Source organism: Lemur catta, chromosome 9 (assembly GCF_020740605.2).
Source record: "Lemur catta isolate mLemCat1 chromosome 9, mLemCat1.pri, whole genome shotgun sequence".
NCBI lineage: Eukaryota > Metazoa > Chordata > Mammalia > Primates > Lemuridae > Lemur > Lemur catta.
Genome location: NC_059136.1, coordinates 33257763 through 33283059, shown reverse-complemented (window position 1 = coordinate 33283059; position 25297 = coordinate 33257763). Strand labels below are relative to the sequence as shown.

At 41.7% G+C, this 25297-nt stretch overlaps 1 protein-coding gene across 2 annotated transcripts in view; it reads right to left on the bottom strand.

Moving 5' to 3' along the window:
- Positions 1-25297, bottom strand: part of ADCY8 (adenylate cyclase 8) — a 216352-nt gene that overhangs the window by 161221 nt on the left and 29834 nt on the right. For both annotated transcript variants that reach the window (XM_045560407.1, XM_045560408.1), the window contains exon 2: positions 7155-7304. In XM_045560407.1, the coding sequence (XP_045416363.1) occupies positions 7155-7304 (150 nt within the window). The remainder of the gene's footprint in view (positions 1-7154; positions 7305-25297) is intronic.

Sequence of the window (25297 nt, the reverse complement as noted above, 5' to 3'; positions counted from 1 at the left end):
ACATTTCACATGCTGCTCAATGGACTTCAGTGGTTAGTGGCTTTTGGATAACACTTATATAGGACATTTCTATCGTCACAGAAAATGTTCCAGTGTTAGACAGTGTAGCTGTAGAGTATTATATATTGGGGGAGGATAATAATAACACCTTACTTCCCCCCCCCCAAGAATATATGAAAGGAATGAAAATGAAACTATAAAGAGAAATAAAATGAAGCTATGAAAAAAATGGAACGTAGAGGAATGGAAGTTTGCAGAAGCAAGATGATCAAGAAGATGCCTCTAGGTGAAATTTAATTTCTAAAATTTTGCTCAGGCAATGCTCTACCTAGGCTGAAGTCATTTATGTAAAGAAGGTGATGTTAGACTGGTAGATGGAAGAAGTTAAACAAATTTCTCAACTGTCAAGCATAGAGATTAGACTCTTGGTTTTAGAGGGCAAAGACTCCAGAGATCATATTGCAAGAAGAGAGAATTTTCTAAATCCACAAATTCACAAATATTTCCGGGTGGAAGAATATTTGGGAAACATAGTTAGTAGTATCCTTTACATGTTTATTGTCTCTGTTTTTCCTCCCAGCTTGGGTTTTTTCCCCTTCTGGATCCATAGCTATTGTGAAGAACACAAATTAAACATATATCCAATCTCAAAGAGTTCATAGTGTAGAAGCAAAAATAAGGCAAGGGCATAGCAGAATGTAGAAAGAGATCAATTCCATAAGGACATGTACAAATGAAATTCTCATGGAGATCACAGCTGGGGGCATCCGGGAGGGTCTTTGTGGAGAAGGTGACATTTGAGCTGAGCTTTGAAGGGTAGATAAGGTTGAGGGATGAAAGGAAGGTTATACCAGGTAGGGAGAAAGGCATAAACAAAGGCGTGAGTGTAGTAAGGTAGGAAGAATGTGTAGGAAACAGTGAATACTCCAGTGTAAACTAAAGAATAGTAAAAGTGAAATAGGTTAATAACAGAAAAGGTTGAACATGATGGGTGGTCCACAGGTGGTCTTGAATGTAAGAAAAGGAAAATTCTTAAAAATGACTTGATGGTAGGAGGCTGAAGAGGTTTTTGGAGTATAATGAGAAGACCCATCTAGTTGGAGCATAAAGAACAAATATTTTGAGGTTCTGCCACTTTCAGGTCAACCTTGATTCTTCCTTAAAGGAATGAATAAATGACCAAATGACAAAGCTCTGCCTTACTAATTAATAGTATCAGTAATTAAAAAAATCTCCTAGATGTTATAAGGCACCAACATGCATCAAATCAACCAACACAGAACTCAGTCGGAAACCCAACTTTTTCTATTGTCCGAACAACCAGCTTACACCAACATTGTCTAACAAAGATATTTAAGTTTAATGGAATTGCTTTAATACAGCTAAAACATCTGCTGCATTTAAAAATAATCTTCCTGCTGCTGCAACATATGGTATCATCAGAAACTTTATTCTAGTGCCCCCAGAGCTTCTGAGACACCTCGAAATGCCATGATTACCATAAGGAGATTTATGCAATCCTCCAAACTGAAAGAAAAACAATTAATTCATTTTAATATTTAAAATAAATATGGGCCATTTGGATCATTTGGGAGGAGAAGTGGGATTACAAAAACTATAATAATTAGAATCTAGGTCCCCAAAGAGAGATGCTTCAAGATGTAGATTCCAGATGGAAAATTCCCCTGGCAGGTCTGTTTAAGATGTGTGTTCAGCCTGTCCCAACCTCCACTGAATTGAGTGAGAGTGTTGTCTCCACCACGGTTTTAGCTGGGGTCACAATGTGCACAGGTCTCTTTACTTTTACACAGGAGCGTTATCACAGCATTCATATAGATGGAAGTGAAGCCAGGAGCCAAAGTCTGAATTCAATATAATTCAGTTAAATAAACATTGATCAGAAGATACTATATTTCAGCTGCTATGCTAAGTAAATACCAAAGAATCAGATGAATTAGATAGAGTAGCTGCCTTTAACTTGTCTTTGTGGTCGTGGAGAGAGAGAAATGCAGATTAGTAAATGTCACAAAGTATGACATATTCTGTAATAGACTTAACTTTCATAGTATGCTGGGAGCACAAGAAAAGCCTTTCAACCCTGCCTGGAAGGTAAAAGCAAGCCTCATGGGGGAAGAGATGCTGAGGCAGAAGGGTAGAGACACATTAGGAGGGAAGTGGACTTCCCAGGCTGAAAGAACCACATGGCACAAGGTGGTGAAATAGCAGTTCAGGGCGTGGATGGTCGTCTGGTACAGGGTGAGAAGTGAGGGATAGGGAGGGATCTGGAGAGATAACAGGAACTAGGTCCTGTTGGGCCATGCATGGGGGGTTGGATTTTATCCTGGAGGGAACATGATCTCTGGAGGATTTTCCTGCAGAGATGAGTGACAGCAACATCATCATCATCACAGCATCTGCTCTAATATCCCTTGAGCACACGCTCTGCCTTGGGCTAGGAACTGTACATTTTTACTCCTTGCCACCCTTGGGGGAAGGTGTGATCATTATGCTCATCTCACATCCACAAAATCAAGGTATCCAGAGGGGGATCATTTTGCCTAAGGTCCCACAGCTGGGAAGCACAGGAAGTGGGATTGGAACCCAGATCTTCCACTTACTGGAAGGTTTGCTCTCAACCCCTACATTGTACTGGTTCTGAACCAGGCCAGGCCTTGGGGAGGGAGAACAAATTGTGGGGAGAGAAGCTGGAGACCAAGAGTCAAGATAGGAGGTGATTATTATGCTCCATGCTAGTTGCAATTGGTGATTAAAAAAAAAAAAAGACAAAGTTCTCATTTTCCTGAAGGAAAGGAACATTATGTGCTCAACCTCTTGCCAACTAATCATCTAAATTAAAAATGTCAGCTTTTGAGCCCCTTCAACAATTTCTGCTTGACATTGTGACAGCTACTAAAAAGCAAGATGTAAAGTTGAGAATCACCTTCAAAAAGCTTCATTAAAACCCTAGCTTAGAAGAGACATCGAGTAAAGAGTTTTAACATTTGCTGATCTCTCCTGTCTGCTTGCTCTTGACCTCAAGAACAATGCATGCAATTGCAGATTATCTGAGGAGCAAGCCTGTTTCCCAGGACCTCAAGCATCTCATTATGCCATGGGACCCACCAAGCAAGAGGAAGCCTGGTTCACGTGCCACTTACCCTCTGGCTACTGCTTGATAATTTTTCTTTGGAAAAACAATTAGTAACCACCATTAAATATGGTTGATTCCAGTCATTTTATAGCCATATATTCCATGCTGGTTTTCAGGCAATGCTAGATTGGACATGTAGAGGCATGAATGAGCCAGAGCATCCTTCAGGGGCTCACAGTTCATCCTAACAAACAGCCATGCCATGATTGAGATCCAGTGTGGCATGCCACAATAGAGATCTATAACAGATTCTCTTCACTTTGGTGCACGCAGCACTTTGAACAATGGCTGGTGCATAGTTGACACTCAATAAATATATATTTTTTATTGAATGGAAGTAGTAGTGACCCACTGAGGAAGTATACAATTTTCCAGAGGGTATCAGAGAAAACCTACTGCTCAGCATTGTTGTCCTTCAATAGACCATATAAATATATATCTTGTCATCAGTATCTTCCCTGATTTCTTACTTCCCTCTCTTCCAATAATTAAAGTTCTAATTACAGGGCTAATCCAGAGACTTATTCATCTCTGTATCTACAGCATAATGGGTGGATAGATAGTTGAATAAATGAATGAATGATCATGGGAGTGCTCATAATTTCCCCAACAAACTATGTTCTTTTGTCTTTCAAGATGTTTGCATGTGTTTTTGCCCTTTCTGTAGTACTCTTCACTGCTTCTCCACTGGGCTAAATCCTATTCAGATGTCAGTTCAGGCAATACTTCTTGTAGGTAGCCTTCTATAAGCCTTCAGTTTAGGTTTGATTCATACACTATTTCCATATGTGTCTCTGTAGTCGTCCATCTCCCTCCATACCTGGTAAACTCTTTAAGGCCAGGAACTGATTGTTAGTCACCACTATACTCCTAATTCCCTTCAGGGCTCCAGGCACATAAGAGACCCTCAAAAAGTAAATTAAGCCATTTAAATATTTTCTTTGTAACCTACTGCAGGATAAGCCAGTGCTTGAAGAATCCCACAAAACTTGATCATTTCTGTGGAATATGATCTCTTTGACTCTGCATTTATAATTGCAAAAAAATTGCCATTAGTCTTTTTTGGGATAATTATTCAAGGAAAACATTCTGTTGCCACTTAGGCCCTAACAGTGTCTCCTTCACAAAGTATAGAATTTTTAACAGTTGTAGCATTATAATTAGCTCTGCTAAGAGATAAATGGGAATACATTTGTTAATGGCACATGATATTTTAAAAGATATGGATGGAACCTAATGATGAGTTCTGGTTTTATACCTGAACTGCTGTATACCCAAGGAGAATGACTATCCTGATTTACCTCTATCTAAATTACCCTAAGTTATTTCAACCAAGACAAGCCAATCCATAATGTACTCTCAAATGCGTCTTCTTGGAACTGAACTATGTTGACTGACTCATATAAATCAATACGCATAATAATGCTAATAGAAACTCTTGCTGAGTTGCAAGGACATTGCACACAACATTTCTAACCATTAAGGAGACTTTTCTGGAAGGGCATTATTATCCCCTTACTATAGATGGAGAAACTAAGACTCAGAGATTGCTCAAGCTCACTAAAATAGTAACCAAGCAAAGATTTCAAATCCAGGGCAGTCTCATTTAAAAGCCCGTGTCTTCTCTGCCAGACTACACTGCCCATCTATCACTGGGGAAGTTCTCAGGGATAATGGAAACCTGAAGCAGAGATCAAATGCCAATGGAAAGTAACTTTAGCACTGAATGATACAGAGCTAGCTATCTCAGCTACTGCCCCTGGGGGAAGGAGCGGTGGTCAATATGTCAGAAATACTTTATCCTAGTTGTGACCATAGGACTATGAGAAGCCTACAGCATATTTTACTCAATCATTAGAACAAAGAGCCTTCCACAAAAAATAGTCTTCTCTTGTATTTTATCCACGAAAACAATGAGGCTGACTTATAATTTTGTATTGCATCATATACATTATCTCATTTGAGGCAAATATAATGCTGAATAAAAAGATATTGCCCCAAGTACAGATGAGGAAACAGGCTGAGATTTAAGTGTCATAGGTGGTCCAGCTAGGAAGTATTATAATAAGAGCCGTGGCACAAACCCTAGTGGTCTTTTCATTACATTCTAGTTATAACTTGTTCTCATCTCTATATATTATTATTTTCCTTCTTCTTCTACCAACTTTAAAAAAAATAAAGATTAAGGAGGATGGTGAAAGATCTTTCCACTATGTTAGATTACTAGATCACAGCGACTCCAAGACATCCAACTTGAAGGATGGGAAAAGAAGAAATGTCTTATGGATATGATAAGGCAATAATTTTCAGTGTCTCTGATGTTTCGTAAACACTAAATAGGAGGCATTCCAGATGATTCCCCCACAATTGCAGCTCTTGTTGTGATACAGCATCAATAACAGTTGAATAAATTATTAACATGACAGCATTCTCTGAATTGGCACAGCTCCCATGGAAAGAGTGACGTGCCAGTCTGCCAACTGCTCTGTTTTGCACAGAAACATAATACACAGTCCTGGGAGAGACTCGTGTTTATTGTACAAGGTGATTTCTTTCTTAAAGTTATTTTTCTAAATTATTCCAAGAGCTATTCAGAGAAACTGCAATAAAACGATTAACTATAATTATTTTGTACATTAACTTAGAAATTCCCTATTTGGAATCCTATGAAGTCAAGGGGGGATCTGGAAATTTGATAGTTTTCTCTGTGCCCCTGGAGATAGCACATGGGGGTGGGAGGTGAGTCTTGGCAGTTGCACCCTACCTGTCTGTCCATCCATTATAACAGAAACCTCACTTCACCCACTTCAAAGATTCATTTTTTCCTGGTGATTTGATCAAAGTAGTCACGAAAAAATGTTGAGTCTTTCACACCTACTTTCTTTACAATTTTCCAAACTATTATTGAGTACAGCTTAAAATAACAAGTATGTTACATTACATAAAACAAGACATGATTATAGGAAAAAAGAGCCTGATATAATAGAACCAATATATTTATTGAGCGTAGAATTCTTAACAGCATATGATCATGGAATACTATATTTTGACTCTAAAACCAATTTTCTTTTCTTTTTTTTATTTCAGCATATTATGGGGGTATAAAAGTTTAGGTTATGTATATTGCCCTTGCCCCTCCACCCCCCCGGGTCAGAGCTTCAAGAGTGTCCATTCCTCAGATGGTGCGCATAGCACTCATTATGTAGGTATACACCCATCCCCTCCCCCCCTTCAACACATTCCTGATATTCCTCTTTGAAAATTGTTTTCAGAAGCAAAGGTATGCATAGATTTTGAAGATATGAATAGCTTTAATAGGGGTAAATCTTTATCCTTTGAAAGCTAATTTCATTTTGGAGAAACATATTATCTGAGGTTGAAGCTATTTTTTAAGTCCCTATAGCATCCATCCAATCCAGCAGTCCAAGAAACTCCTTTATTTAAACCTCTCCAAACTGGAAATCATTGCCCACATCCCAATCCAACTTGTTTTTCCTACTATGTCCCTTATTCTGGGATTGGCATCATATCCATAGAATTTATTATGTACAACATATCTTCTAAAAATCAGGATGAGGTATTAGAGACTAGATGTGCAAGATTCTTGTAAGAGTTTACTATAATATGAATTGCAATGCATTAAAAAATATCTGAAATATCAATTTACAGTTTTAAAGAAGGAGAGTCAAAGGTGAGAGTGTGATGATTTTTAGGACTCATGATCTTGTTCCCAAACATAGATGTCAGTCAAAATTTTCAGAAAATCATTTTGTGACTACAATCATTTTATTTCTTGTGGGGAACAATTAATTGAGTGCAGTGAATAAGACCAATTCACTTTGAACTCTAAGTCTAACTTGACTATTTTAGACTCTAGAATACCATGACGCAAACTTTCAGAGAACACTTGCAAGTCGGAATATGTTTGGGAGGGAAAAAAGTCTCCATGTCATTCAGAGACTGTCCAGATGATAACTGGAATACATGGCCTTCCAAATGGTACCTGTCTTTGGTTCTCTGTCTCCAGGCGCAGCCTGGCCTCCACACACCTCCGCGTCTCCAGGAAGGCTTGGCGCTGGGCCCGGTCTGACAGGTAACTGATGAAGATTCCAGCTGTGTTCATGCACATAAATAACACTGCCTGGGCCACAACCTAAAACAAAAACAGTCTGGTCAGGTGGTTACAACAAGAGCTATTTAGCCGCAAAAAAGAAAAAAAAATTTTCAAAGGCAAATCTTAACGTAGTAATCCAAACCATTAATAGCATGTTAATAGAACTATGCCCTTCATTCAGATCTTGGATCAAATGTCACCTTCCCTGACCATTCTATCCAATGCAAAGTTTCTTCCTTCCCAATGTAGATTGGAAACCCGAAGTAAAAAAGAGGGGGTACGGTTGTCTTCTCTCTTCCTCACTTTACCCTACCTTTCCCCTTCAGTAGCTAAAGTTTTTCCATTCAAATGGCTAGAGAATCAGGTGGGAAAAAGGTTAATGGACTAATAAGATTCAGGGAAAGTATCCATTGAATACCCTTGACTTTGAGCACATCGGCTACTGTATTTTTGACTTTGGTGTTCTCAGGTCCTCTTGGGTAGAATTCAAGTTTTATTTCTGACTCGTGAAAAGATACTACATTTGTCTACTGTTTTTCACTTCCATTTCCATTATTCTATTCCTATGCATCAAACCTGTGCTCTTTGCACACTGTGAAGTGCTTTCCAAAATCATTCTTCCAACCAGAGTACTGGGCCCATGTCAAAGCCTCTCTGCTTTCGGACTCAGTCTGTTCTCAAGGGGTCACAACAAAGTGTTAGCAGCTGCACGTTAGGCAGAGGGAGGGGCTGCAGCAGGAAGACTGTGAACACAGAGGACAAGAAGGGGAGTGAGAGAGGAAATCTAGAGGGAGGTTGGATGCTCTCCGGAGCCCTCGGGGTGTTTGGACTCTGTGGGAGGGGAGTGGTCCCAATAGAGTGGGTGGGGCAGCTACCCACTCAAAGCCTTTGCACCTGAAAATGTTGGAGCTTTTGTAACTGGAGACGTGTGTTTGTCTCAGCTCCACCAGTTACTAGCCATGTGACCTCAGACAAGTCACTTTATGCCTCTATGAGCCTCAACTTTCTCATCTGAACAATGGGAATAAACCTTTGCCTCACATAAGTAAGGTAATCTCTGTGTGCGTGTGTGTGTGTGTGTGTGTGTGTGTATGCTGTATATGAATGTGTCTACCAGATAACAGATGCCCAATAAATGTTGGATATATATTGAAATACGAGGCCACCTCTTTTTCTAAAGTCTAGTCTGTGATGTAAAATTTTTCCATTTTTATTTCTGGATAAATGATGCATTATAGATTTTCTTCTTCTGGGTTAAGAAAGATGCCAGAGACCATGAAGTATTAGAGTCTTCTGTATTTATGTTGCTTTACAAAGAATGTTTATGTCCATTATTTACCATGCAGGGGAGATAGCAGTGGGGTGGTCAGGGAGTTAACTCTGGGATCATACAGAATGGGACTTGGAGCCTGTTGCTACCATGTAGCAACCACAGGGTGACCATAGCAAGTCATTGCCCTCACTAAGGGAGCCAATATGCAATAGTTTGGCTTGATCCACTGTGTACATAGAGCTTGGCAGTTTAGCCCAGTGGCTAAGAATTTGGACTCCCAATAATGCCCTTTACTTGTGTATAACAAGTTTATATAAAACTTGGCCCAGTTAACTAACTGTTCTAGTCCTCAAATTTTCTTACCTGTAAAATGGGAATACTTTCCTCAAAATATCACTGTATAATCAATGGAACCAGTTAGCAAGAGCCCTATAACACAGTAATTGCTCAATATGGATTGATAGTAGTTGCAATTGTCATTATCATTGTTTTCATGGTTCTCATGCCACCATAGTGACCCGTCAAAGGTAAGCGACACGGCCAGGTTTGTGTTATATAGTAAAGTCCCTTGAGATGCAGCATGAGGAATAGTCATCATGCAGGCTACACTCTTCAAGGATTCAGTGAGGAACGGGATGGAAGAGTGACAGAATCCACAGCGGTAGCTGCAGAGCCAGGGCCACATCCTCTCCAGGGTCACGGGCTCTCCCCACAGCTGTTGGCCTGCGGCCACACTTCCTGCCTGCCCTGTATAAATAGCACACACTGAACTGGAAAAAAAATTATAAATAATACATAATGAAGTGTACAAAATACAGAGTGATAAAGTGGTAAACTTCAGTGAAAATCAAAGAGAAAGGTAAAAATAATGAGGCACGCTGAACTCAGCTGGCATACGCTTTTAAAAAGTAAAACTGAACAATGAAAAACCTTTAGTAACAACTTGGGTTCAAAGAATAATATCCTGAGAAATTACAAAGCAAGGAGGGAAAAGTGTAGTCTTTTCAAAAGATAACACAAAGAAAGAATTTTGAAATATAGAATGGAAAGAACAGTGATATAAGTTTTTTAAAAAAATGGATTTAAAAGGATTAAGACATTAAGGAAGAAGTAAAAATGTTAAAGGCTAAAAATAGGAAGGCCTGAAGTTGAGAAAAAATAAAAAGAAGTGATTAAAACTTTTAAAAATAGACAAGGTAAAAAGTTATGAAGTTAAAAATGTTTTTGAAAAAATACGAGACATATAACAGGCGGTAGCACAAATTTTAAAAGTAAAGTATGCTAATACAAAGTACTTTAAGATATTAACATATTTTAAAACATCTCTTCTACTGTGTTCAGAGAGATAGACAAAACAAGTAGCCACAATTGTTCCAAGAGTGATTTACAGCATGAGAGTGAGATAGCACTACCACTTAGGAACTCCTGCCAGCCTCCTCCCAAGGGGCTGGAGGAGCACTTAAGTGTATCCACTGCAAATACGTTCCAGTTATTGTGCCAAGGTCTTTACACATGCTATTTTATGGACAGTCCAACAACAACCTTGCTTGGTCTTATTAGATCCATTTCACAGAAAAGGAAAGTGAGGCTCAGAGAGGGTAAGCAATTGCCCAAGGCCACATAAGTGGTACCAACCAGGGTGACCAGCTGTCCTGATTTGACTGGTCACAGGACTTTGTTTTAAAGTCTGAACAGTTCTGGGAAAACCGGGAGGAGGAGTTTTCATCCATGCAAACTATGGGCAAGCTAAGAATAGCTTTTACATTTTTAAAGAATTGTGGAAGGAGGAGGAGGAGGAGGTGGAGGAGGAGAAGGGGAAGGCGATGATGGAGGGGCCAGGGAGGGAAGTCATGTGGTTGGCAAAGCCTAAAATATTTACTTATTTACTGTCTGGCACTTGGCAAAAAGCCTTGCTGGCCTCTGCCTCCCCCTTCATTCTGGAGCAACTGCAGAGAAAGAAGGTTTCCTTTTGGTCTTCACAGGTGTCTGGAGCCTTGAGGGACCAGCGCGTGCGTGTGTGGTGTGTGTGTGTGTGTGTGTGTGTATGTGTGTGTGTGTGTTTATGTGTGTGTGTGTGGTGGGGTGGGAGGTCAGGGAAAAGAACAGGGTACTTGTGCCATCTGCTCACCAATCTGCCAAAGGCTGAAACTTTGTAAAATTTGGGAATTCATTGAAACATAAGTTTTCTGGTTCCTAATCTGGAGTTCTTTTCTGTGAAATAGGAGAAAATCTAGAGACAGGATGTCCTGAAGCCAAGTGAAGGAAGTGTGAGCGAGAAGAGATTGTTGACTCTGCCCAGAGCTGTTGAAAAGGCCAGTGGGGACAAGGACCAGGGGCTGACCACTGGTTTCAGTAATGTGGTGGTCGCTGGGAATCTTAAAAAGAGATGCATTAGCAAAGTGGCTGAAGTCAAATCCTCCAAAGCCTATTTGAAATGGGTTTACAGGAGAATGGGAGAAAAGGAAGTGGAGACAGAGAGCCTCAACACGGAGCCTAGATTTTAGGAGTTTTACTATTATGTGTTACTAAGAAATAGGGCAAAAGCTGTAACGGAATAAGTGACCACAGATATTTCTGTTTTTTTAAAAAAATTTTTCTTTCAAGTTTCCTTTTTAGGTGGCAAAGATCACAGCATATTGTAATAGCTTTATGATAACGGGAGTGTTTTGGCAGAGAAGGAAAACTTGCTGATGGAAGGGGTGGCGAAGGTTTGCAGGAATGAAGTCCTCCAGCAGGTGAGAGAGGATGGACCTAGTCTAGTGTACCGTGGAGGCATCAGGCTTACATGAGCAAAGAGCAGGCAAAGATACAGGGCAGGGCGTTTGCAGTAGGCTCGACCTTCATAATGTAGCAGACAGGTTGTCTGTGACCTGGCTCTCAACACCCTCTCCAGCTTCATCTTTCGTCATTCTGCCCCTGGAAGCCTCACATCTGTCCCCCGCCCCCACCCCACCACCACACTCTTTTGTTGAAGCCACACCATTTTCCTGGCATGCTTTTTCTTAAGCTTCCTGCACGTTTGTCTAACAACCATCTGCTCAACTCCTGGAGGTCAAGACTCAACCTGGTCAAGCGCTCTCTTCTCTCCTGATCTCTTGGCTGGTACCCCATACAGACCTCTGGTACTGCCCGTACATGTTGGTGATTTGTCTCGCCTATTATGAACTCTGTATCCCCAGGGCTTTGCACAGCACTTGCATTTATCCTGTTTCTTATTCATCCACAGAGTCAGCAAATATTTACTGTGTGCCTCTGATAGGTCAGGCAGTGTGCACACTGTATGCGGACAGAAAAACACAGACCCTGCCCTCTTGGAGCCTACAGTCTAACAATATTGCAGGCCTTCTGGGTACATTTGTTGAATGAATAAATGAATGAGCTTGGTGGGGGAGAGATTAAAGGGATGCAAGCCAGTCAGCCTCCTCCTAGGGGAGGTCTCAGCTAACGCAGGTTCTCATGGACGCTCACAGGGCAGAAGGGAGGTGCATGCTCTTGGTTGTTCCCTCTCCACTGGACAGGATGGTTCTGTGGATTAGGATTTCAGAGTTTGGGAGTCAGAAGTCAACCCCATCACTCAAGCTCTGAAAGCTTCTGAGTCTATATTGGTTTTTACTGAAGTACTTACTGATTGCCATTACATACTATGTACCAAGCGCTATCCCTGATTCTGGTGGTACAGAACAAGTCTCCATTCTCCTGAATCGTACATTTCAGTGAACTTATAGTTTCTTCATACGCAAAAGAAAAAATGAATCCCTGTGACCTAGAATTATTGTGAGGATAAAACAAAACAGCACATGTAAAGTCACTATTAAAGTGAATGCAACTTAGCAGTCAACACATGAGGATTCTTCCCAGTGGTTATCTTTACAGGGGCTTATAAAGATTAAATGAGGCCATCACTATCGCTGCATACAAAGCACTCAGCATCTGCCTGCTACACAGTGAACGCCCCCAGTGGCAGCCTCTCAAGTGATGGCCGGGGCAGAGACTACGAGAGGGCCTGTGGGATTCGGTGCTCTTCCTCCCCTCTCATCCCCTCTCCTGACTCTTATTTCTCCCCTGTGTACTCCCTGCTTCTAGCCACACAGGGTAACTGGGAGTCAATTGGACATCACTGGTTATTCTCCTTGTGCCCCTAAAGAACTGCCCTTCCATGCCCCACTCTGTGCTCTGAAAGACTGGTATCTTAGTACTGCATCTATCAGGTGTCCTTATCCTCAGTTTCCATTTGGGTTCTGCCATGGCTAGTCCAAGCAAGAGAGAGGAAAATGAGGAGAGAGAGAGAGATTGATCCTGCTGCAGTTTGGGCAATGATGGTGTTCCTCTGCCACACAGCAGTACCAGGTTCAGGTCATACCACCCCTCCCGTTGGCCCTTCAGGCCCCTAGGAGTAGACATGCTTCCTCTGTGGCGGGGCCACTGGTGCTTCATCAAGCCTTTGGTTCTCTTAATCCTGTCTTAAACCTTTTCCTGAGCTCACTTCATTTACTCCTTTGAATGTCTACCTGTTTCCTGCTGGAACCCTGAGTGATACACAGACCAAGCCCTACTTCACTTCTAGGCCTTTGTGCATTTGGTTCCCTTTCCCTAAAATGTCTCCCTGCCCTCCAGTCCCCATGCACACACACACACACATGGCTACTCCCCCAGCATTCTTCACAATGGATGCAAAGGAAGCATCTTCCCTTTGATATTTCTCCCTGAAAGTCCCCTATCTTTTTGGCTGTTCCTCTTCCACATTTCCTGCCAGCAAACTCTTACCATACTGCCCTGTAGCTCCCCTCAGTTCCTAGGTCTTGTCTATGTGTTCCTGAGGGCAGTGGCTACTGCTGTCCATTGATGTATCCCTGTACGCAGGGTCATTCAGTAAATCTTTGTTGACAGGATGCTCCTGCAGTTGTCTGTGGGAGCAGCTGGAGATTTGGCAGGAGAGTCACTGAAGAGGCACGAGTGACCTTTGTGTGCCTGTGGCTGAAGGGGAAATCCGATGCCCTTTATCAAGACACTGATTTCCTGGGCAGTGGGGCTTGTTCAAGTTTATCTACTGTGGCAATGATGAGAGGTTTCCCTACAACTTACTATTATTAAAAAAGGATCTGCTATCTAAAAATGTCTATGTAAACATGGCAGATTCTAGACCTTAGTCTTTTCCATTTGCAGGTGGAACATGAAATCTTAAGAAGCTTACATTTTCCCATTGTTAGAATCCTTGGTGGCTTCGTGGGCAGGACACTGCCTGGGTCACCAAGAATGGTGGCCAACATTGAAAAAAAGGAAAGGAGCTTCAGGAAATGCAAATAATGACAATTGATTCTCTCACCAATCCTGTTTAGATCTCCATGAGAAATGTCAGAACTGATGGTTTCCAAAAGACTTGTAATAATTTCCCCACAAAGGCATGGGTAAGTGCCAAGGCCACATGAGAACCTTTCCACTGGGCATTTTGCTCAAATAGGGGATTTTAGTTTCTTTGTCTCCCTCCCTCCCTCCCTCCCTCCTTCCTTCCTTCCTTCCTTCCTTCTTTCTTTCTTTTTCTTTCTTATACTGATCTTTTAAAACCATTCATGATTCTTGTCTGCAATGAATATATAAGATTCTTTGCTTATTAGACCAAAGAAGGAAGGAAAAGTGTATTATGTCCAATAGAGATAAAATCCAAAATGAAGAGAAACCATATCTGTCAAACAGTAGATTCACAATAATAATAAATGTTCAAACAGTAGAAAATATATGAAATATTTCATGCAGAAATATTATCTTTCTTGACTGATTAAACTCTTACCTAAACAAAGAATGCCTCTTACTGAGTTAGCTTGTTATGAATATTAATAACTCAGAGAGGAAATCAGAGGCCTATACAAACTATGTCAGGATTGCATTCATGGTTTTTGTTATACAAAACCCACAGGTACTAGATGTCCCAGCCTCTCAACACTGTTTCTAAAGTGGAGGAGGCAGGTCTTACCATTACGTTAATGGTTCTTACATGGGGACTATTTTGCCCACTAAGGGACACTTGGCAACATATGGAGTCATTTTGGGTTGTCACATTTGGGGTGGGGTGTGTGTTACTGGCATTTAGTGGCAGAGGCCAGCAACGCTGCCAAACATCCATCGCTGTACAAGACAGTCCTCTCTCCCCCAACAAAGCATTATCCAGCTCCAAGCATCAGTAGTTCAGAGACTGAGAAACTCTCTCTGAGAGCTTAGCAGTCACCAGCACATAGTAGATGACCAGTCAATTATGGTCAGATAAATTCTCAGCATGCAGCTTTGTTTTTGAAACTTGCTTTGTTTGTGAAATATAGCAATTCCCTTTCAAACATTTCTAAATTTCTAACGCTGCTATATGGATTTATTTTCTTTGTCTAAATGTGACTTTAAAGCTATCCATTGAGCAGTACCCTGGGGGTACAAATATGATTAGGATAGATGATATCCCTGCACTCGAGTGGTTCAGGTCTGGTGGGGAGGACAGACTCACCGTGCAGTGAGATGACTGTAGGGACAGAGATACACCGAAACAATTGATGCCTGTTGTGTGAACAGCTAACATTATTGAGCATCTACAGTGTCAAAGACACTGCTCCAAACATTGTGTCTGTATCTACACATTTAATTCACATAGTAATCCAATGAGATGTGTGGTATTATTATTATTAGGGTGGCCGTATAATTTGTTGTTCAATCAGAATGGTTTTGACAATGAAAGGGGTTATTTGTAATAATTCTGTTAGGGTTAGAGGCCTAAATCTCAACTGTCTTGAGAAAACAGGGATGCGTGATCACCCTGGTCCCCAGTTTATAGGTGGGGAAACTGAGGCAAAGACAGGTTAAGTATCCTGCTTCAGGTCACCCCTCTGTAAATGAAAGAGCCAGGCTTGGAGCCCAGCTGGTCAGGCTTCAGAGACCACCCTTTTAAGTCCTGACTACATTATACTATGAAGATGGTATAGTGCAGTGGAATCTACAGACGGTGGCGAACTCAGGAAGGCTCCCTGGAGAGGAGACATTTAAGCTGATACCTGAATAAGGAGTCAGAGTTAGGCAAGCAAAGATAGAGGGAAAGGGTTTTGAAGGAGCAGTATGTGGAAATGCAAGAAAAAGCAGCGAGCATTTAGGAGGCAAAAAACACCCAGCATTGCTGGAGAATAGGATGGTAAAGTTGGAGTGCCCAGACATGCGAGTGGAAGCAGGGAGGGGACCAGGAGAGTGAGGCTTTTACTACCCTAAGCACATCACATAATAGTGTCATTATCTCATTAAATCTTCATTTCAACCCTGCAAAGCATGAGTTTACCACTTTATATGAATAAGAAAACAGTCTTAGAGAGCTTGCCTGACTTGCCCTGGAATTGTATATTTACAGTGGAACTGGGAGTATGTCTGACTCCAAAATTCATTCCACATCACTGTATCCAATCCTTAGCTTCAGAATATGCGGACCTCCTTATTTTAGGAGGTCACAAACAGTTCCTCGAACATTCCTGCTAGAGATGTCATCACCAAAGAATTCTTATTAGCATCAGTGTTAACAAATTCAGCTCTAGGGGGAGATGCTGCTTCTAGGGGCTGAGTGCATAAGTCAAATCAACTGTTACTCAGCAAGTGAAAAAAAGAGCGAGGTCCAGAGAAGTTCTGTCAAGTTTGCACAGGGCGTTGGAGGAATGTTCTATTTGAACTTGAGTTCTCCAAGGTGACAAATTATAATGCAGTGGAATTTTCACATCTGTGCAGTTTACGTGTGTTTGTAATGACAAGTTTGGGGAGAGGGAGAAAGGGAGAAAGAGAGTGAAGCAGAGACAAAGAGAGAGAAGGGAATGAAAGCAACAAAAGGGAAGGTACCTAATTTGGGCAGTGCTGCTACCTAATTTGGGCAGTGCTGTCTGCTCACTAGCAGTTGACATGGAGTGAAACAATGGGGACCTACGGTCTGTTTCAGGGCTGTGGCCTCCAATAGTGTGCTCTCCCCACTGGACTTGGTGTGCCACTAGGTCCAAAGTTATATTTTTCATACTCCAGGGTCCTTAAACACAAGCCAACTGCTTTGTCTGGAGCTCAACCATACAGGGGAAAACTTGGCTAGGTTGAACTTGCTGAGATAGAATACATCCAGTGAAGTAGTGATTCCCACGTAGTGTAGGTTTCACCTAAGCAGCAAAGTAGAATGTGTGTCAAAGTCCTGTTACTACATGTGTAATGGAAGACAGATGTGAGTGAAAGAGGTGGACATTGGAAAAGCCACATTTTTTTTATGCCCTTAATCTATGATAAACACTCACAGCCCCTGGCAGTGTCTTTAGCAATGGGAGGTGCATAATAAATATTTGTTGAATGAAAAAATGAATGAATGACTCGTAAGTTGCTGGTTGCCAGGAAAGAATCAAGTGCACTTTCTGAAAAGGCTCCTCATGTGGGCACAGAGACGTTTCCAACATTGCTTTGGAAATAAAGTAGATAAATATTCACAGGCAGGCAAATCAGATATGTTTTGAAGACCAAAGTGGACACTGATTCAGTTCTCTTCCCTCTTTATCTAGTGCCTGTCAGGCACTGCATCTAGAGTGCTTTATCGATGGGGCCAGTGAGACCCAAGGGAATTTTTTCCTGTTGCATGGACTCTGGTCAGGTCGCCAGCAGGTCACTGGCAAAACCGCCATCATCATCACATTCTCAGTTCCTAACACACAGGGCAGGGAGCAGCTGGGGATCTACTTTCACCACTTTTAAAAGTGCTTCTCCTAAGATTATTTTTAATAATCTAAAAATGGAGGTGACAGTATGGGCCTGGGGTGGATTAGCCATCGCTTTGGGGATGGATGTGCGTAGGGGAGTCTGGCTTGGGGAGGATACTGTAGGTACCTCCAGGGTGTTGTGTCAGATCACAGAACCTCCTTTCCAGCAAAGGGGGTGTGAGGACGGGCATAGACTGCGGGACCCCCTGGTCACATTGCTGACTCCACCCCTGAAGCTGAGGCCCTGATGGAAGGCGAGAGCACCCTGGCAAAGGCACGGCTGAGGAGCCATCTTGTAGACAGTGTACTCCCTGCAGACAGGGTCCCACCTCCAGGACACAGTGGACACTTTAATTCAAAGGCCTTTAAATGGTGCTGTGTCCCTGGTCAGTAGAACGCATCAATCTGGGGAGCAGGGGGCGGAGGCAGGAATGGCCCCACTCACCGTCACTCCCCGTGACCCATCTGGGGAGCCTGGCTTTCAGAGGCCAGAGCCCTGGGTTCTGTAGCTAAAGAGTTCCAGGTTACCAGAACTGAGCTCTTTCACTAGGTGACACAGTAAGAGTCCCATTGACCTATGAACTATGACCTTTACCTGAGCACATGGGGATCTTCATGCTAAGGGACTAGCAGACAAGATGAGACACAATCTGGGAAGGGGCTCTACCATGGCCTGAGAAAGGCGTGGTGACCCAGAGGCTCATGCCCCTCAGAGGCAGAGTCTGGGTCACACCACCAAGTAAGCACAAGACCAGCAGAGCACTAGCTGAGTGCGAGGGGAATCTGGAATAGGAAGCAGAGGAGGGAGACTACGTGAATCAGTTGGGGTCCTGAGACACAGCTGCAGCAGTGGGGACTGTAATTTGTCCCTCTAACCTTCCTCTTCTAAGCATCCCCAAAGAAGAGAGGCCCACCAGGATCACAGAGGAGCGGCTCTCAGAACCTGTGTGAAGGCGTGGATTCTACTGCCCAGGGTGGACCCTGTGCTGAGCCTAGAGATCTCCCTCCTAGGATTGCTTCTTGCAGACAGTCCTCTGCTGTCAGCCTCCTTGGAGGGCTGCCTCGGCTGACGATGGCCTTCGCATCCAATGTCACGCCCCACGACTGGTAAGCATGGAGGTATGAAGGCTTATAACTCCAGCTCGGATTATCCTAGAAAGACCATCCCAGCTTCAGAACTCCCCGTACGTAGGATTGACTGAGGTCTCTGTTGAAATTGTATCACAGCTCAACTTGTCCCTTTGTCTATTTCTGCTTCCTTCTCTTCCCTTCCATGGGTACCAATCTCTTCAGCATCCCTGATCAACTTCCCCCACACTAAACTACCTCTGAGAGTCTGCTTCTCAGAGGACCTAACCTGTAACAACCAGTAAGTGTTCATTATCTTTACTAATGTGGTCAGCTTCCAGTATTTGTTGAACGGATAAATTTCTTGAACGAATGATTTAATTGATGAATTTCATTAGTTTGTCCCATCTAGACCATTAGATGGATGATGATGATGACTCTCATTGATAGTTTCCTCCTTTATTCATGTATTTTGTGACTATTTATTGAGTCCTGAGTATGACCTAGGCACTTAGGTTACAGTGGCAAGTAAGACAGCTAAGGTCCCTTCCCTACGGGACATCCTGTGGGAACTTTAATTTATACCAAGTAGTCAGGGAAAAACCTCTCTGGGGATGAAATATTTATGTAAAACCTGACAAATGAGTAGGAGTTGGCCAAGAAAAGAGCCAGGCAACAATCATTCCAGGCAGAGGGAGATCAGGGAGGGTGATCCTACAGTGCTATAGGGTAAGGGGAGGGGAGAGGGAAGGTCCTTTAGGATTAAGCTTTAATTTAGGCTTAAAACTCTTGAGTTGAACCAATTCAAGATCATGGTGAAAAGCACCATAGAGTTCCACAGAAAATATTCTTTCTACCAATATATCTCTGTCCCCAAATCCCCTTCCCCAGTAATTTGTACAAAACAGAATTACCTTTTCCTTGCCAGTGTCCCCCACCATGTCCTCCTCCTTCTTGATACATGGCAGATGGCAGTGTCAAGGAGGTGGTGGCAGCAGTTCCTAAGGAAGTTTTGGTGTGAGCAAGAAGGATGTGTGGTGTAATGTGATGGTTACTATGGCAATTTTTATTGGGTAATTGGGTTTGAAGAAACATTTTGATTCATCATTAGTTACTAGACTAAAAATAGCAACTTACCAAGAGCTTATTTTCTCTTAAAATGCATCTGTTGTGCAGGGTTGATAAAGTACAATATGCACCCAAATTGGAGCATTTTCCCAGGTTACCTATGCCTTGATCCTGACTCCTTCAAAGAAGTTCATATTATCTCTGTTTTACTTTACAAAAAAAGTGTGTTTATTGCTGCAAAGGAATGTTACACTGGCCTAAGAGAGATGAAAATAGTTTATTAGGTATAAATTGAGTAGCCTAATTCACAAAGAAGGTGACTTCATATGGAATAACTTTATAAAGTTTCCCAACTGTATTACTTTTACAGGGTGGAAGGAATCAAATACTCTCAACACTCCTTTTCTGTGATGAGTATAAAGCATAGAGTGGTTTAAAAATGATGGTCTAGGATAGACATCAGTTAACACCTACAATAGGGAATAACCATTAGCAAATCTGTTAACGAGGGTTTAGTTTACCCTTGCTTTTTCAAGTTTACTCATTTAATGTTTGAATCCAATAAAATGTTCCTCCAACATTTACGTACATGGTGATTATGAGTAAGAGCAGTGTGTTTTGGTCTACAACACTGGCTTATGTACCTTGTGACACATTAGGTATATTTTTACTACATTGGGTAAAAATATAATGGAAGCCAGGAACATTAAATGTCTTCAGCCCATGGTGACTCATATCTAACACCATCCTGTTCACAACTTTTTTTTTAAATAAATATGCTTATTTTAGATTTAAATTCTAATTCTGCCACTTAACACAGCCAAGCTTATTTTATCAACTTTTTTTTTAAAAAGTGGGATAATTAAAAACTACCTTCCAGGATTACCATGATAAAATGAGGTCATATATGGAAAAGCCCCACCACCATGCCTGTGCTCTACACTAGTTCCAAGGTCTTTTTCTGGGATTTGAATCCTAGCTCTGGCTTTTATTAGTTGTGGGAAGACAGGGAAGCTACTTAATCTCTCTAAGCCTCAGGCTTCTCTTATGTTAAATGGGAATAATAATGGTACCTATTTCATAGGTGGTTGTGACTGAGCGATGTACTTGCATAAAGCCCTTGGGATATAATGAGCATTGGATACTTGCTAGCTGTTAACTATCAATAATCTCTTTCTTTTTCTCATCCAGACTTCCTGTTCCCCTAATGTGGGACTGTATGTCATAATTAATTCTTTGGACTCCATAGCTATGGTGACAATGTCATTTATTGTGCAAACGAGGACACTTTTTAGACAGAAAGGATACAGGCATAAATGTAGAGTGTCCTGGACTCACTAAGTTATATGGTCATCTTACCCATGGCACAGACTGCTGGGCTAGGCATAAGCCAATAATATAAGTCTTCAAATTATATTCTTGGGCAATTGATTAATAAAGAACAGTCTCTTCAATTCAGTAAAAGCAGGCACGGCTCTAGGCTCTGGGGATGTGTCAGTCAACAAAATAGACTAAATCCCTCTCTCATCTTATGGGGAGACAGAAAATAAACAAAGAAAAATTGATAATATTTCCTTTGCCTTGGTGAAAAGTGGTATGCAGAAAAATAAAGCTGATTAAGAGGAGGAAAAATGATGAGAGAAGGGAGTTCCTATTTTATGTGGGGTGGCCAGGGAAAGTATCTCTGATAAGTTTATATTTGAGCAGAGAGCTCAAGAAATAAGCAAACCATGCAGGTATCCAAGGGAATAGCATTAGGTACGTATTCCATTATCAAGAAATATTTGTAGCAATTGCCTTGATAAGTGTGACTGGTACAAAGGCCGATAGAGAAGATGTAAACAAATCAGCTTTTCCACAGACATTAAAAACTCAGTTCAGAGATGCTATCATCTTCCTTACAATTTTGGCTATTTGATTTTTAAACAATTCATAGCTTTATCCAGCTGTTATTATTCTAAAAATAATAGTCAAGTTTATTACATTTCTCCCAGGTGCCCAGTGCTTTATAAAAAACTATCTTACTTCTTACAATCACAGGTCAGCATGGAGGTTATTGTACCCACTTCTCAGGTGAGGAAGGTGAGGAATAGAGATGTAAAACAACTTGTCTGTGCACATGGCTAGGTATCAGGGGCTGAGCCTAAATGCAGATTTCCCAAACTCTGCTTAATCCTAACACCTAGATAAAAAGCCCATGTCTAGCTAAGAATGAGAGCAAACATCAAGACACAGTTATTGAAGGAAATCTATTTCTTCACTCATCATTCCATAGATATTAAGTCGGTGCAAAAGTAATTGCAGTTTCAGCATTATTGAAATTTGCCATTTGATATCAGAATACATTCTTAAATAATGTGGTTATGTTATATATCATTTTAATACACATTTCTTGCTTTGTATTTTTTTGCTAATGACTTATTACTTGCTGTTTATTTTATATTTATTTTAGACTATGGAAATGATGTTAGAAAAAAAGCAAATTCAAGCAATTTTCCTACTAGAGTTCCAAATGGGTCGTAAAATAGCAGAGACAACTCGCAACATCAACAGCACATTTGACCCAGGAACTGCTAAGGAACGTACAGTGCAGTGGTGGTTCACGAAGTTTCGCAAAGAAGAGAGCCTTCAAGATGAGGAGTGCAGTGGCCGGCCATCAGAAGTTGACAAGGACCAATTGAGAGCAATCATCGAAAATGATCCTCTTACGTGACAAGTTGTCAAAGAACTCAATCGTGATCGTTCTGCAGTCATTTGGCATTTGAAGCAAATTGGAAAGGTGAAAAAGCTTGATAAGTGGATGTCTCATGACCTGACCAAAAATCAAAAATTGTTGTTTTGAAGTGTTGTCTTCTCTTATTGTATGCAACAACAATGAACCATTTCTCAATTGGATTGTGACATGTGATGAAAAGTGGATTTTATATGACAACCAATGAGGACCAGCTCAGTGGTTGGATGGAGAGGAATTTCCAAAGCACTTCCTAAAGCCAAACTTGCACCACAAAAACGTAATGGTCACTGTTTGGTGGTCTGCTGCCCGTCTGATCCACTACAGCTTTCTGAATCCCAATGAAAACATTACATCTGAGAATTATGCTCAGATTATTGATGAGATGCACTGAAAACTGGAACGCCTGCATCGGCATTGGTCAACAGAAGGGGCCCAATTTTTCTCCACGACAACGCCCGACCGCACGTCACACAACAAACCCTTCAAAAATTGAACACATTGGGCTACGAAGTTTTGGCTCATCCGCCATGTTCACCTGACCTCTCACCAGCCGAGTACCACTTCTTCAAGCATCTCCACAACTTTTTGCAGGGAAAATGCTTCCACAACCAGCAGGAGGCAGAAAATGCTTTCCAAGAGTTCATTGAATCCTGAAGCACGGATTTTTACGCTACAGGAATAAACAAACTTATTTCTCATTGGCAAAAATGTGTTGATTGTAATGGTTCCTATTTTGATTAATAAAGATGTGTTTGAATCTAGTTATAATGATTTAAAACTCATGGTCTGAAACCGCAATTACTTTTGTACCAACCTAATACTTCCTGAGTGGCTCCTATGTGTCAGGCACTGTCATGGACTCTGGGGATATACCTGTGGAAAATGGACACAATTTGCAATTTCTGTGTCTGCCTTGCTAGCAGAGGTAAAATAATTTAAATAAATGCATTATTTGGAGTGATGGAAGGTAAAAAGTGATTTTTTTAAAAAAAGAGAGCAAGTTAAAGGGTTGGGGAGAGTCTGTGGGGTTGGGGAGGGGATGGACCATGGGGGAGAGGTTGCAGATTTAAATAAGAACATTAAGGTAGAGGCTCTTACTGAGTGGGTGTCTTTCAAGCCCAAACTTAAGCAAATCTTGTGAGTCTCTGGGGAAAGGACATTCTAGGCTGAGAGAACAGCCAGTGGTAAGGCCGGGATGGTGTGTTTAAGGAATTCCTGGGAAAGAGGTGAGGCTGGAGCAGAGTAGGAAAGCAAGAAAGAAGGAGGAGACAGGGCAGAAGAAGGTGTAGGGCCATAGCTGGGTCTTGTGGACCACTGCGGGGACACTGGGTTGACCCAGCACAGAATGGGGAGTCATGCCAGGTCTGGAGCAGGTGAGGGTCCTGATTTCTGTTATCCCTGCAAAAGGTTCTGGCTCATCTGCTAGCACTGACAGAATACAAAATAGCATGCAGGCTGACTCCTGAACTCTTCCGGCAGTTCCTTTAGCCCTGAGTGACTCTCCTGTCTCCCTCTAGGACACTGGAGAAAGAACTCCTACTGAGATTAGCTTAGATGGGCCCTTTAGTGGCCTTGAACACCGCACCCCCCCTCAACTTGGAATGCCCACAGCTCTAAAGACAGAGCAGGCAGAAATCCTGGGATTCCTCACTCCCAGTCTGAGTCTTTCTTCTCCAGACAAACGCCTTGGCTTTTGAATTTAAGTACAGGAAACATGTTTGCATAGCTGCTCTTTAGAGTATGGTATAGCATAGTATGGGAAAGCTGGGAAGCCAGAAAGCAGCGGGCGCTAGATGTGCTAGGAGAGCCCCCGTCTCCTGAAGGCTGCAGGGACAGCCACCAGAGTGCTGTGCTGACTCTCAACCTCCAGCCCTGGGTCTCACCCCACTACCAGCGAGGGCAGATGCTAGACCCAACTGGCAGTCACTGCGTCTTCGTCTTCGGTTTGCTGGTCACAGCCTGTTAACAGTTAATTTCCTTTCCTCCTCAGAGCTGTAGAAATGGTGACAGAGAAGTATGCCATGTAAGAGAAAAAAAAAAAAAATCCCACTGGTAGATAAACAGCCCAGGACTGTAGCCTGGTCAGTGTCTGGATGCTAAGAAACCTGCCAGGCCCTTGTTTCCTCATCTGATAAGCAGCAAGGCTAGTAATTTGCCCTTTATAACAAAGCTATCATGCCATCTGGTACATTAAATATCAGAAAACCTTAAAATATAAATTGTATTACAAATGCCAAGTATGTATTATTTTTTGTTATGAGTGCTCTGAGAGAGTTGGTCATTTGGAGTAAGTGTTGGTTTAAAGGAAAGAAGTGGGCTTTGAAATACTTATTCTCCTTCAATATTGAATCAAAATAGTGACTCAATGTAGTTCCAATGCTGTCTCCTTTAGCTATTATTATTTTTCAAAGGTCATAGAGAACACTCAAAGAAAGAGAGTGGTTTCATTTTATTCCCTTCTTGGTGAATTACACCATCTTGAAGGAATGATGTTTGTATTCAACATGTTCTTTCAGTTTTCAGTCAAGTGATTTGGAAATAGCAGTTTAAAATATCAAAGACATGCATTTTCATTCATCAGGTTTTTTGCCAGTGCCTTGCCCAGAGTCTACTGCTAACTGCTCATTAGTTGGCCATGCTACTCTCCCCAGTGGTTCTGTTCATTCACTCAATAAATATCCATGAAGTGTCTGTTGTGTGCTAGGCATTGTTCTTGGGATTGAGGATATGGCAGAAAATTAGGAGTTTCCACTGCAAGCTACACAAATGCATGTAATCCTTATGGGCTAGGCACTGTTCCAAAACTTTATTTGCATCATCTCTGTTAATGCTCATACTCTTTTATAAGACACATATTATAATCATCCCATTTTACAGAGGAAAGAACTGAGGCTTATGGAAGTTGAATAATATGCCATATCAAACAGCTAGTGGGTGGTGGTGTTGGGATCCAAACCAACTACTCTTGCCCCAGAGGATATGTCCTCATTCACTCTATCAAACCAGCTGCTTCCATTTGAGAGGAAATATAGAAATATAAATTTCCTGAAGATATAATTAAGGGCATACAAATGGGTATCTCATTTTTCTAGCAGTGGAGACCTAACGTTATAACCAGGCAGTTTTGCTGGTATCTCTAAATCTTACCCTT